The sequence below is a fragment of the Drosophila serrata genome, unplaced genomic scaffold (genome assembly GCF_035046125.1).
Source record: "Drosophila serrata isolate PLE 108 unplaced genomic scaffold, ASM3504612v1 contig_273, whole genome shotgun sequence".
Classification (NCBI taxonomy): Eukaryota; Metazoa; Arthropoda; class Insecta; order Diptera; family Drosophilidae; genus Drosophila; species Drosophila serrata.
In genome coordinates, this window is record NW_028257171.1 from 154,747 (window position 1) to 178,696 (window position 23,950).

At 36.8% G+C, this 23,950-nt stretch overlaps 1 protein-coding gene across 3 annotated transcripts in view; it reads right to left on the minus strand.

The window, feature by feature from the left end:
• LOC110177580 (uncharacterized) overlaps window positions 1–23,874 on the minus strand; it is a 48,593-nt gene extending 24,719 nt beyond the window's left edge. The window contains exons 1-2 of one of the 3 annotated variants that reach the window (XM_020944362.2): window positions 23,577–23,874; window positions 7,431–7,838 (exon numbers count right to left, since the gene is read on the minus strand). In XM_020944362.2, coding sequence (XP_020800021.2) covers window positions 7,431–7,838; window positions 23,577–23,597 — 429 coding nt within the window. In that variant the 5' untranslated portion in view covers window positions 23,598–23,874. Of the gene's footprint in view, window positions 1–7,430; window positions 8,321–23,576 lie in introns of those variants that run through there. The other 2 variants (XM_020944361.2, XM_086834618.1) reach the window with 2 other exon arrangements.
• Window positions 23,875–23,950: the final 76 nt, after the last annotated feature.

Genomic DNA, 23,950 nt, shown 5'->3' on the forward strand with positions numbered 1-23,950 from the left:
AAGCGCGGCGCACAAGCAACAGTCTGCCACTTAAATATGGCCAAGAGGAAGCCATGGCCAAAATAGAGAAAAAAGGTAAGAGGCGAGAGATTTTCAGCTTTTCCTTCGTATACATTTAGAAAATGAATCATATGTTTCAGCAATTATAGGCATGAACTGAGGGAAGGAAAATAGGAAACTTGAGTTAAGAGCTTGAGGTGGGAAAACGTTTTAGGTGTATATATATTATTTTCGGGTAAGTTAAGCTTAAGGGCTATAAATATTTTTTAAAATTTATTGTTTGTTTCAGGGAAGTTGGTGGAAATTAAGGTATTTATCTATAGAAGATTACATGAATTTTTGGGAGTTTTATTTAAATGTGTATTATTAATTTCCTTCTTAAAGAAAACTTAAAGTAAAAAGATGGAGGAACCTAATGATCGGGATATTTTAAATAAACTTTAGTCATAATAGAAAGTCTTGTGAAATGAAAGGTCTTTTAAGTATTCAACTAACATTCCTTAACCTTATCCCTAATTCATCCTTTCATTATCCCTTCACTTTAGCTGCCAATCTATTAATCTGTCTGCTGATCTATATATAAGTTTGCACCTGGCCAATGTCTGGCCAAACACAGTGGGTTCAATTTATCCAATCCATCCATCTGCATACGAGTATCCATCAATTTGGGCATCCTCAAAGGAGGCAGCACATCGTTTTTGGGGGGTATATCCATGGCTGGATCTGTTCCTGTATTTCCTTCGCCCGAATAGACATTTATAGCCCGAAAAGTTTGGGTTTCCACACACAGACACATATCCTGCTTCGGCTTTGGCTATTTAGTGTGTGTCTATGGCTTCTTCCTTCTATTCCCTTTCTGGTTTTTCACCATTTCCCCAAAAACTTCAACTTTTTGCACCTGTGTGTTTTTCGGGGTAATTTTCTGCCCACCGCTTAGGGCGATGCTTATTTTCCTCTTTTTGGGGCTTGGGCAATAGCAAAAGTATTCCTATCATGGACTGCAGAACTCGGCCCTGATTTTTCCGCACTGTTATTGCCGTAATATGAAACAATTTTTTTCCCCTACTAGAGTGAGTTTCCCTGTGTGTGCAGAGTTTACCTTCCTTTTTTTTATACGGTTTTTACCACGTTTTCTACGTGCATTTTGGCCGCATATTTTCCGGTCGTGTTGCTGCTGTGCTGTCGTTTTGGTTCATTTCACATGCACCCGGAACCATTTTCATTGTTTGTGCAGGGGAAATTAAAAAGAGGAAAACGAACTGGAAAAATGTTTGTGGGCAGCAAGTAGCAGCAGGATGCAACGGAAGGGAAAGGAATTTCGTGAATTGTTTCAGCCTGTTCTTGTTTACTTTGGTGCACAGATAACGTATAGTTATGGGTATTATCTAGGGGGGGGGGGGTTTGGATATATGCCAGGGTGGATTTATAGAATGCCGTTGATTGAATGCCGGATTTTCGCTTTGGTTTTTTTTTCTTACTATTCAGGGATCAAGTATTTGTTTGGGGCTTTTCGAACGAAAATCATAATAAAAAATAATTACAAACAACTAGAGAAAATAGTTTTTTAAAATGTTTGTTTTAGATTTCATTCAGTGGGAAATCTGATGAGAGTTGTTAAATGAAGCAAAAAGTTATGGGAAATATTTAATTGAAAATTGTGTAGTTTGTAGACAGTTTTTAATTGAATTGGTTAAGGATTTAGAGGGGATTTTAAACACTTAAAATTTATAAATTTAACCCACGAGAAAATTCCTTGTAGTATAGTGAGTCATTTAATTTTCAACCATTTCAGGCCAAAAAATTTCATTAAACATCCTTCTTAGTCTGCTTTAGTCTTCATTTCCTCTACTCATTACAAAACTCTTAGACTCAGACTCAGACTCAGACACAGTCTCTCCGTTTGATAATTTAATTATGCCGGAATTTCTATTATTTGATTCCCAGCTTATTGTCGGTTAAATCACAGACAGATTTGGCGGTGAGGGTGGGGTCCAAAAAGCAATTTCATCAGTGGCCATCCAGTCAGCCAGGAAACCCCTTATTTCCCCCTTCTTGAAACCAACTGTGTGTGTGTGTGTGTCGGCTGGCCAACTCAACACACTCTTAACCGCAAAAAGCACCACCACCACCACCACCCACGGTGCCATTCAACCACTTTTCCACCTAAGCCGATGCTGGCTCTGGCGCTGAGTGCTTAGTGGGGATGCCACATTAGGCAAATATGTAAATAACTTTTAAGGAATTAAGCGCACTCACCACACACACACACCCACAAACAAGAAGCTCAGTGAGGCAAGGCTCAGGGGAGGGTATCAAGGGAACAAGGATACTGTAAAGGGTTTATGTTAGCATACTTTCTTGGGTCTTGCTTATCAGCTGATAAACAAGGCCTACACAATACCATCACTTATACGCCATGTTGCACCAGTCGCATCGTCAGCCAAATGGGGGCATGCAACAGGGGAAAAGTGATCCAGGATATCAGGAAATGCATGACACTAAGGGAAAAGCATTAGGATAAATGAAGAAATATTTAAGGAAATTGAGGCTTTAGATATGCTTAAGGTTATCGTTATTACTTCCAACTTTAAATTTATTTATTTATTTATTTATTTACTAAATTTGTATAATATCTAATAGTTCCTTGTAAAATTTGGAAATTTTTACTAAATTTGTATAATATCTAATAGTTCTTTGTAAAACAACTTGATCTTCTCTATATATATTTTCCCAAGAACTTTAATTCGTTAGCCTTGAGCTAGGTTTTAAATATGATTAAGGGATCAAGGGCTATATATAATACAAATAAAAATCAAATAAATTTCTTTATATACCTATTTTCAAGCCTATTTTACTCTGATATTTATTTCCCAGAGTTCAATCAATTTCCCGCTTATTTCAACCCAATGCTCGCAGTGTGGTGGAAAACATTAATTACACACACGTTATGCCAAGGGAAGAGGCCAGAAGGAGAGGCCAGAGGCCAGAGGAACAGGCCATAGGAACAAGCCATAAGAGCAGGCCAAAAGCAGGACCCCAAAAGCAGGGAGCAGGGAGCCCAGAGGAGCAGCCAGACCAGAAGGCAAACCGCAAGCGCGTCATTACCGAACAGGGAACATACACGGTAAGCCAGCGGGTATTGAAGGGATGGAAATGGGAAATCCAAAAGAGAAAGGGACTTGTGCCGGGGGGGGAACGACAGGGAACAGGGAGCAGGGAATTGAGACTGACGCAGAGAATTGGGAATCCGCCATGGGAACTACTGCTGCTCCTGCTCCTCCTGCTGCTCCTGCTGCTCCTGCACCTGCTGCTGCACTTTATCTGCTCCAGTTGCAACCGGAGCTGTGATGCGACGCATTGGGTCCTGGCAGTCAGTTGCACCAACGAGCGAGGCAGGACAACTCAGCCCCAGAGCATATTTACATTTGCTCCGGCATTTAATGCAAGTGGGAATTACAAAAAGGAGGGCGTGGCTAACGATGGTGTTGTTGTTGTTGTTGTTTGCCTCCTGGCAGGACGATTTAAAATATTCGAACTGAGAGAAAAACAGAGCGAAATACAAATAAAACAATGGCCAAAATGGATAGTTAAAAGCAGAAATGGTAGTATAAAAGCATAAACGGAAAGCGAGTAATATGCACTTTTGTTTATGGCCACTGCAGCGAGAGAAAAATAGGTTATTAAATACGAAAATATTATAAATGAAATAAAGGAATACGTAACCTGGATTTTCAGGTTTATTAAAGTAAATAATATGATAATTATCCATTCAGAATTTCAACTTTAATAACTCCCCTGACATTACCATATTTCTTTGCCTGTAATCGCTCGCTGTTTCGAGCTTTTCAGCCCGCATTTTCCCGTAAGAGCGGTAAACAATAATAACAGACTACAACGAGAACAAAAAACAACAATGAAACCTGATGGCCCTGCGAGGATTACAGGACACGGCCATGGCTGCAAAACTGAAGCATCGAGCGAGAGCGAGTGAGTATGCGACTAAGTGTTTTGCAACGGAAACGCCAAGCTATCATGCAAAAAAGCCACTGTCAGATTAACGAACCATGGCCAAAACAGATAGCAAGTGGGTAAAACAGGGGGAGAGAGTGAGTTAAATGGGGGCTTAAAGGAGGCTTCACAGCACACAGCAAGAGAGAGAGAGAGGCACGAGGAGGATGAGGCAACATTTGGTGGCAGCCCCAAGGTAAATGGCATCGAGGGAGAGTGCCAGTGAGATCCGCAGTGAGGCACGTGACGCAGCGACAGTCCATGACCAAGTGCTGATTTTTTATCAGAGCATCAGCAAGCCGGAATGAAAGGATGTGGCCAGGCCAGGCCAGGAAGCAACGAAAAGGACATGGTGAATGAACGAAAACTGACAAAAAGGTTATTGACATTGTTGTTTCCCTCACTCACTCACTCCCTCTTCCCACACACACACGCTTTTCCTGTCTCGCCAGATTTTCGTTCTCTTCAAAAATTCGCAGACTTGCTAGCAAACAGACGGCGCTAACGAAAAAAAAAAAATGATAAATTGTCTGAAAACTTGGATTTATGGTGGGAAAAATACACTACCTTAAATGGATATTTTAGAGCGTTTCCCTTAGGGGTTTTTACAGATTTTAAAGCATTGTTTTTCAAGGGAGAAGGCTAGCTTAATATTTTAAATATAAATTTGTAAGTTAAACTAAGATAATCGATGATTTTTGAGGAACTAAAACATATTTAATTGTTTTATAAAACCTATAGTTTATATCAATTAAATGTCTTTAAGAAATGTTCACAAAATATCACTCATACGCAGTGTTGTCTGTCCTAATTTTTTAAATTATGAGTGAAATCGCGGAAAATTTTATGAAGTTACGTAAAACGAAGTAAAAATTGTTATGATCAAACAGAAATATTTCTCTCCTTTGTTAAATTAAATTTCCATTAGAAATATTCGAAAAATATCACTCATACGCAGTGTTGGCTGTCTTTGTTTTTGTAATTATAAAGAAAATTTTGATTAAATTAAATAAAAATAAGTAAAAGTTATAAGAATAAACCAGAAATATTAGATTTCTTTGATTTATTAAGCCCTTGACTTATATAAATTAAATTTCGTAAAGAAATGTTCACAGAATATCACTCATACGCAGTGTGGTCTCTCCGTATTTATATAATTATGAAAAAAAATGTCAAAATATTTGATTAAATCAAATAAAATAAACTAAAAATGATTGATATTAAGTAGAAACTTTAGCTTCCTTTGTTTCGCAGCCTCTCGAATCTGTAGTAAACAACAAACCCCCTGCAAAACATCAATGTATCCTTCGAATGGGTCAAAAAACCGCTTAAAAACCTTTGCACACTTGCAGGCGCCTCCTTGAGAAATACACAAAACAACAACAACAATGAAAAAGTAGCAACGAAAGGACAAAAATAAAACCCAGCAAAACAGCTAAAAACAAAGCAAAGTCAAGCGGAACGTAACAGAAACTGCGCAACTTTTTGAAGAGGTGGAAATGCTTTTTAAGTATTAATTTGCGCAAACACTCAACGGCAGCAAACGCGGCGGCTAAAAGCGACGGGAAAACAACAAAGGAAGGGACAAAAAAAAAAACAAGTTAATAAAGCAGTTGCAGCTGTGAGGACCTCCTCCAGTTGCCTCTTCAGCCATTGTGACCCCCTCCCTGGCTAACATGCACTAGCGAAAAATACTATTATTAATTTTTTGTATATCTTTTTTTAAGCAAAACTTGGTAAATATTTACTACATTTCCATTTAGTTTTTCAAAGAAAATTAATGATAACTGTTATCTAACTTTCTGTAGCTAATGATGATTTGATGATTAAATCAAAAGGATTTGAAATCAACAACAAGTTATTTAAATATTTTCTTCTTTTTCAATTTTAATATTGATTTATAGTGATTTTTTGCCAAGTGCTTCATTCACTCTTTTGGCCGAAAGTCCTGCTAATTGTTTGCAACACGGGCAATCGCTTTGTGCCAACACCTCGTCGACTAGGACACCCGCAGGACACCTACGTTAAAAGGTTTCCTCGCCCAAAGCAGACACCCCGTCGATATAGAAAAACAACCAACCCCCCGTCATCGTCATCGTCCGCATGTCCTTCATCTAAAGTGCATTTGCTGCTGTTTTGCGTTAATTGAAAACTTTTTTTTTTTTTTTTGTGGGAACAGATATATATTCGTATTTCTCGCAGCATGGCAAAAAACAAACTGAATTGGAAAAGTTTAGTTCTAGTTTTTGTACAATACACACACTCACAAAAAAAAGAAGAAGGGGTGTATAAGTTGTAGTAAGTAGAAGTGCAACTGCAACTCTGAGTTTTTAACGCTCTGCCGCCTTTCATTTGTTTAGACTTTAACCCCCCCTCAAACCCCACCCGAAAGCTTAAAGCAGCGACAGAAAAAATAAATAAATAGAAAAACAAAAAACACCCCCAAAATCCAGCTCCAGACTTTGAGTGTGTTTGTTTCTCCTCTCGAAACTTGGCGGCCAATTAGTTGGTTGCACCGACATCGTGGCGTAGATTTGGTAAGGGAAGAGCTATATGGCTTTAGCTGGGACTTGAACTGGTTGTGGCAGCTGTTAGACTTGGCTAAATCGGGAAATCCACTTTAAGCTGTTTGGGTTGCTGCGCGTTTTTCCTTTTTTTTGGGGGGGATTTTGAAATTGTCAAAGAACGAACTGAACGCCAACGGGCTTTATTTGTTCTTTTGGGCAAAAACGCTAAGTGAATTTTCTTATTTCTTAGAAGAGTTTGATAGAAGAGCTTGGTAGAGATCAGGTAAAGTTCTTAAGAATCTAATGGTTAAAGCCATTGGTACTGGTAAACACACAAAGAAAAGCTGATCTTAAGGAAATTGCTGAGATTTAATAAATATTAAATATTAGGGAGGTATTTTATAAAAGAGATAATTTGTGTTTTGATTCAAGTATCAAGTTTAAATTGCATTAATTAAGAACTTAGCTGGTAATCTGGCAGAGTTCTATCGTTAAGTAAATTATGATATCAAAAAGTGAGGTACTCCTTTTAAGTAATTTATAATATTTTAAATTATTCATTCTTTTCGTGACTCTATTTTCATATATTCTTATAAACAAACAATACTCTTTTAACAGAATAATTCTAAAGTAAACAAACTTCCACAAGGCCTTTAATAAGTAAAGACAACAATGTAGTGTCATAACCTCATAAAAAAAATATTAAAAATGACTTCATTGACAACAGGTTTATTACAAACACGACGAGGTAAGACTTGTATAGACTCTAGTAGCTTTCAGAATATATTATTTAAATGAATTTGTAATTCATAGAGATTACAAATCTACTCAAAACTTAAAATTATGAATTAACTGAAAGTTCTAACAACTTTTCAATGAGATAGGAATATATATTTAATCATATTTTGTACTCACAATTTCCCGCTGCAGCTTGGCAATATTGAAATTGGCCTGGGCCAGTCTCACACTCAAGGTGGCCACATCGCTGGTCAGCTGCGCCCGCTCGCCGGCATTCCGGTCCACCAGCTTGAGCATCTTATCCTCCAGACTCTGATTGACCTTCTGGACACGCTTATGCGACTCGTACAACCGATCGTACTTATCCTGCCACGCAATCACACTATCCTCCAGTTCCACCTGCCGTTCCGTTTCCCGTAGGCAAGCCGTTTCCAGATTATAAAGCTGCGTCTGCTTCTCGATTAATGCCTGCTGCAGTTGCTCAATTTCCGACAACGCTGCCGCTCCCGGAGCGGAAGTTTCCGCCGCTGCAACTACGGTTGAGTTGGATATTCCAGTTGCGTTCGGAGTGCCCGCTGTGGCTGCCTGCAAAAATTAAAGTGACACACACACACACTCAGTAAATGAAATTATGAGCTGCGATATATATATATATGTATATATATTTTGTAATTAATTTTGCTTCCGGGGAGAGAGGCAACAACAAAAGCATTCCGCCGGACGCAAGTGTCACACGATTTCGACTGCAAAAACGCTACTGAACACGAGAGCGCCCACAAAGAGCGTGGTGCGGACAGCTACATTATTTTACAAGCGGGGATCTCTCCTCCTGTTTTCTTGTTTTTCGTTATTGTTTTTTTGTTTTTTGTACTTTTAAATGACATTTTAAAAAGCTTTGAGCGTGCCGTGTCATAAAAATGCACGTCATGCTCGGGAATTTCTACTCTCGGACTTAACCCAAACCGTGTACGCAGCATCTGTTGCAGATAAGACAAAAAAATCGATGCGGTTAAGGGGAAGCTGGTAATGCCCTATAAAAAACGTTTTATTAAAGGGTTTGTTTTTGTAAAGAATTAAGTTGTAGATTTAATAATTTTTAATTCCCTTTAATTTATTGCCTTCAGTTGATTTGGTATTTTTATCTCACTGTCATGATATGTTTATTTGTGTTTTTTTTTATATGGAAAACTATTAATTAAGGTGTCAACTTTATGTTATATGACACTTCAACTAGTAATTTATTGTTCTGTTTCCGGAGTATTTATTGGCTTAATTAAGGCAAGGTCTAAGGGAAAACTATTTGTATAAAAATATATATCGATTGAAATCCCTTTGGTAACTTAATTAGCTTAATACAAGTAATATACAAGTAAATTAATATTAATTTGATATGTAGTTAAAAATTCTAAAGATGGATTAATAGATAAGGCCCAAATTATGTAGGGTATATCATATAGCACATAGGATCGACGAGGTCTGTTGACAACTGATAAGCGAGCTGTAACTGTGGATTAAAAATCACGCAAACAGAGTGAGAAGAGCAAAGAGATCGAGAAACACAAACAGAGATAGAGAGAGTGAGAGAGATCAGTGAGAGAGCACCAAAAAAAAAGAGATAATGCCATAGAGCTTTTGTATTTTTTTTTTTTTAATGAGTGTTTAATCAGCTCCAAACTGATATATAAACTGTACACTGTACAATGTACATATATAAAGAATCATCCCACATCTGGTTAGGGACTCACTCAACAATGTTTAGCTTAGTGACAGTCCCAAAATTAAAAACATATTGAAGACCTTTTTAAGAACTGACTAAAGTTCGATAAAATGCTAAATATTTCGCTTGAACTCTAATAACATATATGGTTATTAAGGTGTAAATGTTTAGTAACAAAGACTCGACACTACCTCAATTCATAATTCGGTTATCAATATCAATTCCATCTCAATCCATCTCCTGCTCGTCCAATTTAGTTGGTAATTTCTGAGTCTGAGGCAGAGACCCGTCACAGATGGTGTGGCGTTTGCTGGAAATCAAAGTGCAAACTACGTTCCCAAACAACTAATTGGATTAACTTGACACAAAAAGCGAAGGAGTGTCCTCTGCGAGGGTGAGGAGTTTTTAGGGAGAGGAGAGGCACAGCCAGAATGTCGCCAACGGAAACTTTGTCTTTTGGTTGGTTACTACTCCTTCAACTCCACTCTCCACAGGCCGGGAGAAAAACCACATGAGTTTTCCTTTCGTCACATATGAGCGACGTGAATTGGCGAGGGAAAGTCTCGACTCTCGACTCTTGACTGTCGCCTGTTTTCCACATCTTTCCCATTGCCTGTCTCAAACCTAAAAACTGCAGAATGTACAGAAAATTTAATTAAAAAAGGATTTTCGGCCTGGAAAGTTGCTTGGCTTCTCGCTGACTTGGCCTCTTTCGATTTTTCTCAGCTTTTTCGTCTTGTTAACCCCTTTGGCAAGCGAAGGAGTTAAATGCTTTTCCAAAAATATAGTGGAAATAAATTTCCAATCATTTTTTATAGATAAATATTTAAGTTGGTTTCAGGCTAAAATTAAAATTTCACATTCTATAAAAGATAGCAATACGGGGGATATTGTTATACTAAAAAAGTACTCATGGAATTTTAATAAAAATAAATTTTTCATTGGATTTAGTATTCATTAATTTTTATATATATTGTTTTACTCAACTTCAAGCAACTAAAAATCAATTTAAAGTGTTAAAACAGGGGTTAACTGGTTCCATTATTTTTTGTCAACTTTTCGAAACATTTTCTCTCAAGGAAAATAATTTTTCTTCGCACTCCATTTTGTGCCAACGCATAAGAAAATTCAATTTATAGTTTGTGTGTAAGACTGTGTGTGTGGGCGAGTGGGCGTGGCAAATTGCCAAAGACAGACAATGCTATTAATTAATTTAGAAAGCATTTTCCAAGCGGAAGAAGGCGGTAACAATTAAAACGAAGCCGGTTAGTCCTGGGGGAAAATGGTTTCAAAACTTTGCTCCTGTGAGTATATCCATGTGTCCATGTGAGTATATCCGGTCCGGTGTGTGTTCTGGTGTGTGTTTCCCAGGATAATTTTGCTGTCATATGATAGTTGTTTTCCCCACTCTATGATTTGTTTGCCTTTTTGGTCATTAAAATCTTTTTCATGTTGCCGCATTTGTTTGTTTCTCGGTACTTTTATGTCGACATTTATGTTAGTTTTTTGCTTTTGCGGCTTGTTTTTAAATAATTTATTAAATAGTTTTTTGTTTTGAGGCAGCAGCAAAACACACAAATGATTTAACAAGCTAAACGAGAGGGTTTTGCCGTGACCAGAATTGAGGATGTCTTTTTTGTTTACCTTTTTGTTAAACATTTTTAATTTACATTATTTAATATTATAAGGGATTAAGTTGTAAATTGAATAATGGAATAGATATCGTATTCAATTTGAAGGCCTTTAACTCATTATATTACTTGTCTTTACCCTACATTTTATCTAATTGTCGCTATTTATTTAATCAATTATTTATTTTGACATTTGTTTTGTAATCTATTAAATACTGTGTCACTTTTATAAATATTTATATGAGAAGGTCTATGAAAAATCGAGAACAGTTTAATATAAATTAAAGTACCAAATTTACATTTCAATTTATACATTTCCCTTAACAAATCTAGATAATGCTTCCTTGTTTCCATTTAGGAAGTCAATTAATTTAATTAAAAGCATCATTAATTAAGTTCCACTCTATTGAGGAGATTATTTAGATAAAAAGAAGACATGACGTGGTCTTGTCACCAACTTTTAAGAAACTTTTTTATCACATTCCAAATGTTAAAGCTTCCGGAGAAGAATTCGCTAAAAGGACTCACAAGGACTGGCTCTCGTTTTCGACTTTTGTTTAGGGCCAATCCTTTTTCCCCTTCAATCCTTTCGCTGCTCATTTTTCATGAACATTTTTTGAAGGGCGGCAAGTGGAATGGGGAAAAGCTGCTTGCCGAGTTTTCCCATGCACACTGATGACTCTCCGAAACGGTTTTCTAATTGTCATCCTTCTTTTACTTGGAGTGCATTGGAAAAACCCAGCCAAGTAATGAGAGAAGCTTGAGAAAATGCGAAAAATGGACGGGGTAGAGTTGGGAAAGAAGCCAGAAGCTGGTGTACTTGCCATTATTTATTATGTTGCTCAAGTCTTTCATTACACAAGCATTTCTGTGTCTTTCATTTGTTGCCTTTTGTGTCGAAACAGAAAAAAAAAATAATGAAAATAAATAAGGACAACAAAAAATTACGAGCAAACGAGGGGGAATTCCTTATCAACCTCACCGAGGATGTTGTCACATTCCTTCACTGCTTATTTACAGTTATTTGGTTGCTCATTTTCTTCGCCATTTCTCTTCTCACTCACACAAAGGCTTACCCCCGCAAAAAAGGAAGAAACAAAATGGAGGAAGGAGGTGGAAACGGAAGTAAAACGCCCAAATGTAGACTATGAATAAAAGAATAATTTCCATTATTATAGGAGTTTTCACTGTCATTTCACAGTGATTGAGCTTATTTGGAGTAAAATTGAGGTTCTTAAATTGGAAATATATCATTAAAATGGCTAGAAAAATATTGTGATTATCACTGGAATTTATAATAAGTTAATATGAAATTCTTTTGTTAGAAAAATGGTCTTGAAACCTAAACCCAAGAAAGATCTCAAAACTCTTATGAAATCAATCCCATAATCACTTTCTTACTACGACTCCTATAACCATTTCTTCAAATATTTTTTATTTACCTCACAGAAAGTTCAACATTGATTGACTTTGTTTATTTTAGTTTCCATTCCCCTCCCAGTCACTCCTTTTATGCGTTTCAGCCTCATTTGAAGGGATAATTACAGATCACCCCAAAGTCCCTGACCAACTCAAAGCGGACGCTTTTGTGTTTTTTCAGTAACCTAAAACTCAACTGTTTTTCCAGCTCAATCGATAAACAAATGCGGTAAACATCAATGGACAGAATGCTCTGAGTTTCCCCGTTTTCCCAAGAGTGCTACTTGAGTAAACAATCTCACGGGGGGGAGTGAGGCGTTGCCGGTGACGGTGGATAGTGATGAATGGAAGGTCAATTGCTGTGACCCCGCGGCGGAAAAGAAAAAGGGAACAGGGGGGCCTGACATTTAACGCAAAGCGACGCGAGCCTGTCAATGCCAATGTCCTGGCGAAGATGCGGCAAAAAGAGACGAAGCTGCAGGACCAAGATCCATGGACCAGGAATGTTTATGCGAATGCTTGGGCACAAAAACATACGTGACGTGCCACAGTCACTCGGCCCCATCTCCTACACTTGAGTTCCATCCTGTCGGCTCTTCCTCTCCATGTGTGGAATGCACGGAGAGAAAAGTGTATAAATTATTAAAGTTTTCTTAAAAAATAAAAGAAAAAGTTCTTTAAAGTAAGGAGTTTAAAGGATTATTTTTTATAGAGAAAGGTATAAAAATGTACCTTTAAGTTAAAAAGGATCATGAAAACCTTGCTATTTTGAGACTTTAAATGATTTACTCAAAAAATATCTTATCAATGTTTTCCATTAACATTTTTCAATACAATTTATTTAAATATATAATTTTCCTAGTGTTTTCTTTTACTTAAAATCTTACAGGACCTTTTTTTTTATGTGTGTTCTGAAGCGGCGGAAGCGATGTGCGCCAACTGACAGCTGAAAGAAATACGAATATACGCGGAGACTGGCATCGGGAAAAGCGAAATCCCTCAGCTGGAAAAATGCCTCAACTTTGGCTGACAGTTCTCCGAGTTGCGTCAACTTGTCGTCATATTTTGCAGTCAACTGAAAGTTCTCTATGACTTCCCCGATATAAGGAGGCGACGGACGTCGACACTCGTCCTGCCAAGTCCGTATATCCTGGTGTATGAGTGTGTATGTGCTTGTGTAATTAGGATAATGGTTGCAGTGGCAAACCATGAGGGGTTTAGACAACATTCAATATGCCATTTATAGATGAAGCGAGGGCCATCGTTTTGAAACGATTTATGAGAGTATATTTTCAATTTATTATACAACTTGACTACTTAATCAAGAGCTTATATGTATATCCTTGTGGTTTTGCGTGAAGCAAAAATGCAAATATATCAAGATTGTGGGAAAGTATGTTTAGTAATTACAATTTACTAACTTGTGGTTTTAATTTGCGTTATTAAAAGTAAATTGAAGCTGTTAATTATTGATTTTTAGTCAGATGAAGATTTTAATTGACTTTAAAGTTCTTAAATACTTTCTCTTAATGATTTTATGCCCTTATTTTGAAGACCTTGTAAAAACTAATCTTACAATTTGTACAATACTTTATACACTCCCTAAATTCTCTTTTAAGAACTTTCTTTTCCATAATTAAATAGTTTAAAATACTTCCAAAGCCACTGTGCTTTATCATTTGCCCCACAGATGGTCCCCAAATGTGAATTGTGTGTATCCTTCCATATATATATTTCTCATTTTGCGTGTGTGCGGATTTGGTTGAACATATATATAAATATATATACATATATTGTACATTTTGGGCCTGACACATTATGTTAATACATCTACAGTTTAATGCTGGCAAATATTGAGCAACATGCGGCAGTCACTATCCGGAATTCCCCTCGAACACCACACACGGACACGTTCCAAGAGAACACACTCACTCACACACAACACAACACACAACACATACACAAAATTTATGGATATTTTGATGACATTTTGAACGCATAACGCAAAATGTCAAATACATAAAAATGAAAAGCCGACGAAACGAGTAACGGAGTGAAAGAGTAAACCAAATGGCGAAATCATTTCATCCAATACACGCACTTTTCAAAAATACCACCACCACCCCCCATCGATGGTAACCCATTGTATACACAGAGAAAAAATTAAATTTAAATGGAAATTGATATTTTAGAACAACTTTAAACTATGTATTGTGTCGAAAATCGATTTAAAATCACCTAAAAAAGGTTCAAGAGCATCATAAAATAATTTATACATTTTTAGATAAATGCAATATGAGAGAATGGATTTAAAATAATACTTTTAGGCACATTTAAAAAGTATTTGAGGGATTTAAAGGAAATATAATATATTTAATATATGTATATTAATGTTTTTTTATAGATGTTTTGGTTAAAAAACCCCTAAAATATGTCATAATGAATGGTATTCAATTTATCTTTTTTTCTACATATTTATTTCCTTACAAGGTAATATAATTGTAATCAAAAGCTTATAACCCTGTGAAGGAGTCATTTCCGACCCCATAAATCTATATTCTTGATCAGCATTAAAAGCCGAGTCGATCTAGCCAACTCCGGTGCAAAAATAAAATTTGTCAATTTTTTCAAAATTTTATAGTGAATATTTCATCATTAAAATATTAAAAAATTAAGAAAAATTTTAATTTTGTTAAAATTTAAATAGAGTATGTAGATTTATTATGCTATTAAAAACTAACCCAGAACAGCTTTCCGAATTAAAATTACTGGTATTTTGGCTAAGTTATGAGTTTTTTAAACTTTGATTTATTCGAGAAATATTCATATAAAAATATCTATGAATAGCAATTCAAAGAATGTGAATTTTAAGCTAAGGTATGATTTCCGATACGATCCTATAATTCAATTGCAAGCTGAAAGGGTATATAAGCTTCAGCTTCATTTTAAAATATAGAGTTTATAATAATCTTTCACGAAACCTTAATCTTAAATCCATTTTTTCTCTCACTGTAGTCAGATAAATATCGAATAACACGAAAGCGGAAATCGATGACGGCCATTTTTCTGTAAATTGAGGCATTTTTGCCCCAAACGCTTTTGTAATTGTACCGCCAAAAGATGGAAAGTGCCAAGGGTGGGGGCGAAGAGGGGACAGTAAATGCCGGGGTGGGGGAGAGCACAAAGTGTTGGGGAAAAGTGTAGAAAATGGGAGGCGGGAAAAGGATATCTGCTTTGTGGATGCGACAAATTTGCCCTGCTATTTTTAGCTCGATTTTCATTTAATTTGCTGCCCATGCTGCATAACTAATAAAATGGCAAAACGGTAGTCAAGCTGGGAAAAGCACGGGGAAAAATGAGGAAAACTCTGGCTAAGCTGGGTGGGCTGGTACAATGGGGTGTGTGGTGTGGTAACCGACGGTTTATGTTTTTCAATTACGCCGGCCGCAAAATTTGCAATTTAGATAGCAATTTTTAGGGGAAATTTCAGCGTGTTTTTCTGTTTTCCCTGCGTTTTTTTTTTATATTTTATTTTTGTTAGTATCACCGTTGAAAAGTATTCCATGCAATTTAGCAAATTGTGTGTGGTAGGGACGGGGGCTGAGAGGGCACCACGTATGTGCGTGGCTAATACCAATTTCTAGTCAATTACGCAAATTTTGAATGTTTAAAGAGCCAACTTTTTGTGAACTCAATTTGATTGCGAGCAATTTTCTGGGGGAAAATTAAAATGTTCGCAAAATCTTGTTAGTAGTAAATATGTTAGCTAAAATTTAGATGAGATGATGGAGAATACACGTTAGCTAATAATAAATAAATAAATTGTTTGCTAAACAACATAATAGAGGAAAATTGAGAGAGATTTAGTTTTTGGAAAGCGAAAGAGTAATTAAAACACATACTAAAAATAAATTATTTAGGCAATAAAAGCTTTAATTAAAGACACAAATTTGTACTCAAATAAATGCTTTTGGTAATAATTATTTTGGTACATTTTCAGTTGTCAGAACTTTAAGTTAATCACATCAAATCTTCAACAGTCCAGGCTACTATTAATTATTAAAAAATCGAAGCAATCAGGAAAACTATTTAATTTTAATTAAACACAGTTTAAGTTAAAAGGTGAACAGAAAATATATCCAGATAAACCTTATTTGTTTGCTTTAATTAAGGCTAAACCTGTATTCATTTTCGTAATTGATAAATTGTTTAACCAAACAATAATATATGTTTATTGTTGTCCGAGTAAACAATAATTTCCCATACTGTATTTGCTAATAATAAAGCTGCATGCAGGCATGCCCCACAACTTTTCTAATAATTTTAATTGGCATTTAAAATATTTGCCATGCAAATTGTGTTGCCATGTGTGTCTGTGTGTGTATGAGCGGGATTATTTGTCTTTCCTGCCAGTTTCATCCTGCCAGTTATCCTTCCTCTCCTTAACCCTTTCGTTATCCTGGTGATTGTGCTCAGAGACTTGGAAAATCCGTGTGCAATGTCAGTTGTGAATTCAACGCGAGTAGAGGAAAAGCGTGCACGGTGGCACAACTATGAGTATTTATGTGGATGCAACGGGGCGTATGATTAATGGAAAAAAGAGCATTCTATACAAAATGCTTGTATATATGTAGGTATATAACACATAGTATATCGCATTTGGACCAAGTTGAAGGAGCCCTGGCACCGAGTTGATAAAGAAATAAGTCAAGAAAAACTAGAAATATAGTTTGGATTTCAATTGGAATCGATTAAAAACGCAAACGTTTGAAGGAAAATTCAATTTCCCAATGCCAAAAGCTGTTATGACTTAGAAATGGGGCGAATGGCAGAGGTGAAAAGGAAAATGAAGAAAACGGAGCAGACTAAGAGGAAAGCCGAAAACAAAGAAGCAATGCAGTGGCAGTGGCAACAACAATAATAACAATCAACTCCGCCCCCAAATGCCAATTTCCTCTCCTTCTCTTAGCTGGCTTTCCTTTTTTTTGTTCTTTGGCTAAAAGGGAAATAAGCAATTTCAGCAAATAAATCGTAAAAAGTAAAAGTAATAAAATCACGAAAATGAGAAAAGAAACCACGCACACACACACATACACACGCACACATGTGTACAAGGAAAATGATGGGAAAATGAAAATACTCGTCGTTGCTATCAAAAACAGACAGCAAACACAATCGCAATCGAAGTAACTGAGAACGAACCGAGAGCCAGGGAAAATTGCAGGGAAAATGGAGAAAAGCCAAGGTATGGGGGGGGGCGGAGGCAAAAGACATGCCAAGTCGAGGGCGTGAGATAACAGTTAATGGGGTGGCAATGGTGGTGCCAACACTGGTGCCAAGGACCTTGATTAGGAAAAGCCAAGCCAGCCAAGGGGGTGGGTGAGTTGCAAAAGGCATCACAAATTAATGAGTAAATGCCGGTAGAGAAGTTATGAAAATATTGATTTTGGCTCTACCGGAGATTAGTTGGGGAAATCTTGATATGTTATTTCACCTAAGAATTATATATTTTCCTAAATAAGATATCAGCATTTTAATTGATAAATTACTGCAAAGCCACAAATGTTACATTCTAAATGCTCTACATAAATTCTTTACTTTCTTTATAGGTAACTTCCCCATTTAATTAAATCTACGCCTACCACAAAATACCTAAACTGACTTCCATTTTGTGTGATAAATATTTTAGAAAACCCCTTGAGCCATACCAAACACTGCCTCAAATTGAATTGATTCTGACCACTTTCATGAATCCATTCAAACATTTCCCATCAACTTAAGCAGCCCTTCGCTTTTGGCAAAACTTCAATATAATTGATTTCTCGCATAGACAAAGCCATTCCCAAATTAATCCAAGAAAGAGAGAAATGCTAATCAAGCTCTGAGCCCGAAATTCAAGGGAAAATCAAGAGCAGTAGACAGGATACTCTACTCTCTATATGAAGTCATGCACCACACTTGGAACTTTTCCAGCTTTTCACCCAAAACCGGAGAGCACAAAGAACTGATGAAGAAAAAAATCTACACACAAACACACACTCTCTCTCTGTGTCTGTTGTAGTTTTCCGGCCGCACGAGGGAAATGAGCAAGACATTGAGTCACCTCAAATTGTGGGAGTGTGGAAAAGCAATCAAAATACGAGGCGAAGAGACAAAGGAGAAGATAAATAGAGGCAGACAAGCAAAATATTGCCTTTTCTGTGGCAAAAGCAACAAGGGGGAATGCGAGATACCGCAGTGGAAATCAGAGAGAGAGAGAATCTTGTGAAAATCCACTGAGAAAACAATACTTAATGTTCTCTGTTGAACACAACACTCAACTCAATAAGATTTAGCATGCATTATTAAGCATTTAACAGGATGTGTTGCCATTTAAGCAATATTCATTGTCTGATGGTCAGTATCTTATTTATTTAATTACTGATGCATACAGTAGTTGTCAATTGTTCATAAGAGGAATAACAAGAATTCATTTTCTCAAGACATTTTCCTTGACTTTTACATTACTTTTTATGAGCCCTCAAATGTAGGCAGCAATAAATTAAATCAAAACATCTAGGCTTTGACCTTGAGTGCCCGGTGAAGATGAACACATATCAAGGATGCATAAAGGGCAAGCAATTTTATGGCATGCAGTCCATTGGCGGTCAGTTCAGGGGCCATGAACCCTGCAGCCATGCCCCGCACCCTTTCGCTTAGCAAAGAGTCCCTTTTTCCCACATCATACATACACTTTGTGTGAGTGTGTGTGCATGTCAGGACCTCGGGGGCAATTTCCTTTTCCAACACACATACATCACACACATGAGTGTGTTTGTGGGCGGGCAAATAAGCATAACGAGCTGCATTATCCTTGGGGAAGCTGCTACTGCCCTGCTCCTTTCTCTCTTGCATTACGCATACGCCATGTGACTCAGAAGCGGTGGGGAAAACTCTTTTGTTGCACCGCCAAATTGAAATAATATGCCGGGGACAGCAAATATAAAAAGGAAATGGAAAAAAGGGGAGTAGTGAGATATGAAAAATCCATGAGTCAGCACATTTTATATACACTTATAACCCAGGATATGGGGCTAAAAGGCTACAGGATGTGGTGTTGTGTCGCCGGGAACATAGAATTTATGCACATATATTATAGTTATCCTTCCCCCCCTGGAGCCTGGAAGCACACATCAAGCTGAATATTTCCGAGAGGAAAGAAATACTAATAAAAACTTGGACACTAATATGGTTTTATGTTTTAAACCATTAAAAATTTAAAAGCTTGCATTAAAAAATATATGCATTTGACACTTAGCAATTAGGTTAGTTTATTTATAATATTCTTTAAAAGTTTTTATCCTTGTCAGGATAACCCTTCATTAAAAAAAAGAGTATGGAAAAACAACTGTGACACAGGACATCAACCAGCCGGCGGATGCAGATCCTGTTAACTAGACTGGGAAGAGGGGTACAGGCCATTGTACACACGGAGGTCACAGCGACAGTTCTGCCTCATCTTTTGACTTTTGTTTTGGCAAAGAGCCTGAAACGAGTTTCCTGCCAGCCCCTCACCACCCTGTCTCGCCCGCTTTTCCCCCCATTTTCCGTTTGCCGGCTGGGGCAGCATCATTAACATTATGTAAGCAACAATAACAACAACAATGGTAGCAGCAGCAACAGCAGCAGCATCAGCAACCGGCGACAGTGACAGCAGCGGCAACAGACGGTAGCGGTATCCATCCATCCATCCCCGCCCCCTCCGTTTGCACCTTTACCCCTCGTCGCCAGCAGCTACACCTGAAGTTGTAATTTATGCTCTGACAAAATGGCGCACACACACACACAAAGAAAAAACCAAAAACAAACCTTTGCTATGGTAGGGAGGGATGCGACTATAGGATACCCTATAGAGGTTTTAATGAGAAGTAGCTTAAAATTTAAAGAGTATTAGATATTGAGGTATACAAATTTAGAGGAATCTTTAAAGGAAACTGTGGATTCTTTAAAAATATATATTAAATTGATTTTGAATCAAGTACGATATCTTTAACATTAGTTTTTATCCTTGATGGATTCATTTCCAAGTTAATTCCCACAAATATGATACATATCCTTCCTACAGGATGCTGTCAAACCCTTTCTTGATACACCCTTGAACTCTACGCGTAATGGGTACTCAAAATGGTGGAGGAAAATGGTTGGAAGAAGCCTCTTCCACGTAACAAACTAAGGGGAGAAACGAAAAAAAAAAAAGAAGACCCCCGGAAAGGGGGCTACAAATACGGGGTCGAAAAGGGAGGCGTGGCGCCTAGTTAGCCTATGTGTTGCACTTGATGGTGTAGCTACTTGTATGTATTTATGTATATATATGTATATGTATATGGATATCAGGCGCTTGGCCTTTATGGCCGCATAAATTAAAGCATCACAAGCATTGAAATATTTTATTATAACTTGAGGTTCCGTGAGAACTTCAGGTTCAGGCATATGCCCAACAAGATATAAAGAAAAGTAAGCCAAGATAAGATATAGCCATAAATTACAGATGTTTTAGGGTATTAGATTTATTACGTCTTGTTTCTGCAGGTGAAGAGATTTCCCCTGACTACTCTATTTTGTTTAAATCAAAAGATATTCGAATTTAGGAACAAAAATCATGCTAAGAATCCTTTAAACTTTCTACACAGAAACTTCAACTACTTATCCCCAGTTTGTCAAGATTTATCCTTGTGTTTTTGGGAAATTAATTTTATGACTTCAACATTTGCCATGTTGTGAGAAAATCTTTCCGATTTCCACAAAACTTAACATCCATCAGCCAAAAAAAAACTTTAATGGCGATGGCTATAAAAGACGAAGAGATACTTCTTCGGTGTATATCTTTCTGCCACAATTTCGAGAGGAACAAAGCCAACGCACACGTGCATTTTACCTAGGTGAAACTTTTGAGCAAACTGCATAAACGAAACTTCTTATAAAGTCTATAAAACGTAATGACTCGCGCTACATGTGCGCCCTGAAAAGTATGCAACAAAAAGTTCCACTGACTTTGACTTGACAAGAGAAGAAAATGAAGAAAATACACGGCAGCGTCAGCGTCAGCGAAGGACTCGTACAGGAACACGGAAAATTCCAGCAAAAGGAAAATATTAAGTTTTACACACAGTGGCCCAGACCCATCTGGGGAGGTGGGAGCAGGGGGAATTGATTAAAGCCACCAATGGCATGAAACGAGACAGATTTGGCGCAGGAATTAAATGAAAATTGGAAAAGTTGCACTGAGCCCAGGGACCCAGAGCATGGAAATCTTTAAATCAGCTTAGGTTATGTGGGTGAAGGGGGGTAATTTTGTAAAGTACCTTCAATTCCTTTGCCCTTAACGTGAATAATCAGATCAGAGTCAAATTATTTGCAGCAGTTCAATTGGAATAACAGGATTATTTTTTATCCTTAATAAGCATTTCTTTTTAGTAATCTTTCAAGTAATTCCTTTGTAATAATGCTTAAAATCCATTATCCAGGAATTTAATGAAATTGTTTTGGTATTTAATTAATGGAACAAAACTAAAAAGAATGCACGCCACAGAGAGTTCTCTAAAAGAAATATCAATTGCAAAAACACAGACATTTTTTGCAACCAATAGAAAAATAATAAAATAGATTTCTTTTGTATTATTCGGGTTAAACGAATGTCAACAATATAACAATAAAATGTTGGCCAAAGGGTCACAAACAAAATTGTTTTTCGATTAAATTAGAGGCATGTTGATATTTATTTGCACAAAAAAATAAAGTGAAAACGAAAATAATTCCTAGATTGATGGTTAAATTTAGAGATATTGAATTTTTTTGGAAATTCATTTAAACATTTGAATATCTTAATTGAATTCATGTAGATTTTTATTTATATATTAAATTATTATGCTGTAGTTTAAGGAGGCAATTTAATATTTTGCTTAGATACTAGAATATTTAGTTATTAATAAAAAATATATGAGAATTTAAATCATTTAAAAGGAGTGCCAGGACATTTTTTGGCCCTTCTTTAGTCGCAGCATCCTGTTTTAATTTGATTTCTATTCACCAGAGTTTTCTCTGACACCCCTTTGGATTTATTCGTCCCTGTTGGCAATTTTGTGACCTCTAAAATGTTGTTAAACTCACATTGTAGCACTTGCTTTGGGGCTTCACTGTACGTGAGATAGCGAGCGCTTCATTTTGCATTTATGACGTCAAGTCGAGTCGATTGCGGAGTGTGACAGGCAGAGCGCTGCACTTGAAATTTGCCCAAGGCGCCCTCTCGCCTCCACTCTCGTCACCATCCGAAGGATATGAAGGATTTTGTGCAACAAAATGTCAAAATCACAGACCAACACTGGCACACTTTCGCCAATACTCTCGCCGCCGCACACACACACACACACACACAGGCCACGAGCAAAAGCAAAAGCAAACCAAATTTGCATGCTACATCGCGCCCGTGTGTTTGTATTGGCCATATACGAGTATAGCCTCGCTGGTGTATGTGAATTGGGAATTGAAATTGCTTTGCAAAATGGCAGCTATTTATATTTGTCCAAGGGTGCACGTGTATGCGAGTATATATAGTGTGAGGAAGGAGAGGAATCGCTGTCGTCGTCGTCTGCACTTGTCACACTGATTTCTGCCGATTAGAAATTAATCGAATTTTACTGTCAAATCGAAAGCGGCGGGCGTCAGGAAGTTGCCGTTACGTTGCCATGGAAATGCAAAAACAACCAAACACAGACAGGCGCACACACACATACGCAAGACATAGGCGGGAGTATCCTTTGGTAAGGTGTATCGATATTGATTTGGGGAAAGCCTTAGCTGAGACTTAATTTATAAAACATATAAATGAATTTCTTTAAAAATAACTAAATATGGTGTTTTTACCTTTTACTAGCCATGATTAGGACATACGTAAAGTAATATTTAGTAAACAAGTCCAATTACTACATCACTTTAAAATTTTTTAAAAATCTGGGATATTTAAAAGTAATGATAACCTTTAGGGTACCATAATAAATTAAAGTTAATAGAACTACGAGTTAAAATAGCTTCTTTAAGTTAATAATTTTATATATAGATATATTTATGTATGTTTGTTGTTATTTATATTTTTATAACCATTCAATAAGTTAAAAAAGAAAATATTTGTTGTATTTTATTTTGTATTATATTTTATTAAAAAAAAAAATTCCCCTAATAATATTAAATATTTTAAATAGCAAATGTAAGGTCATCTTGATCAAGATGTAATGCCCTCTTAATTGTTTATATGTTTATTTTTTGTCCTTTACGAAATTAAAGCCACCCTAATACACACACTCACTCACCCACTCACACACACACCCATAGACGGCGACTGACAGACACTGACACTGAATGTTACGCAGTCGGCGGTCTTGTAAGCAAAATACCGTAACATTTCGCCTAATGGCTGATAAGCTGCTTTCGTTTATATAATCTCAAGAAATTACAACAACAACCGAATATAACGAAAGCCTTGGCTATTTTTGATTACTATTACTTATTCACTGCTCCTCTCACCTGTTCCACAATGGTCGACATTTTGCTGTGTGTTTTCTTTGATTAAATCACTCCACAGAATCTCTGCTTCACTCGGGGTGTGCTGTGCTCGATGCACTTGTTGTTTTTAACAAACGTTTGACTGTTTATTTACTTAAACCGCACCGCATTTTGTATGTTTGTATGTTTTTGGTATCCTGCTTCGATTTTAATTGTACGAGCTTGATGGGGGGATAGTCGCGGCTTTTGGGCGAGCAACGAATCCGACGAGTTGCTGCTTGCTGCTGCTAAAAGCTAAAATCAACTAAAAAAGTCCTTTTTGGCGAGCAGAAGGGTGAAACTACATTAATATATCGATATTTTTTCTCAAAAGGATATATTTGTATCGTGAAATT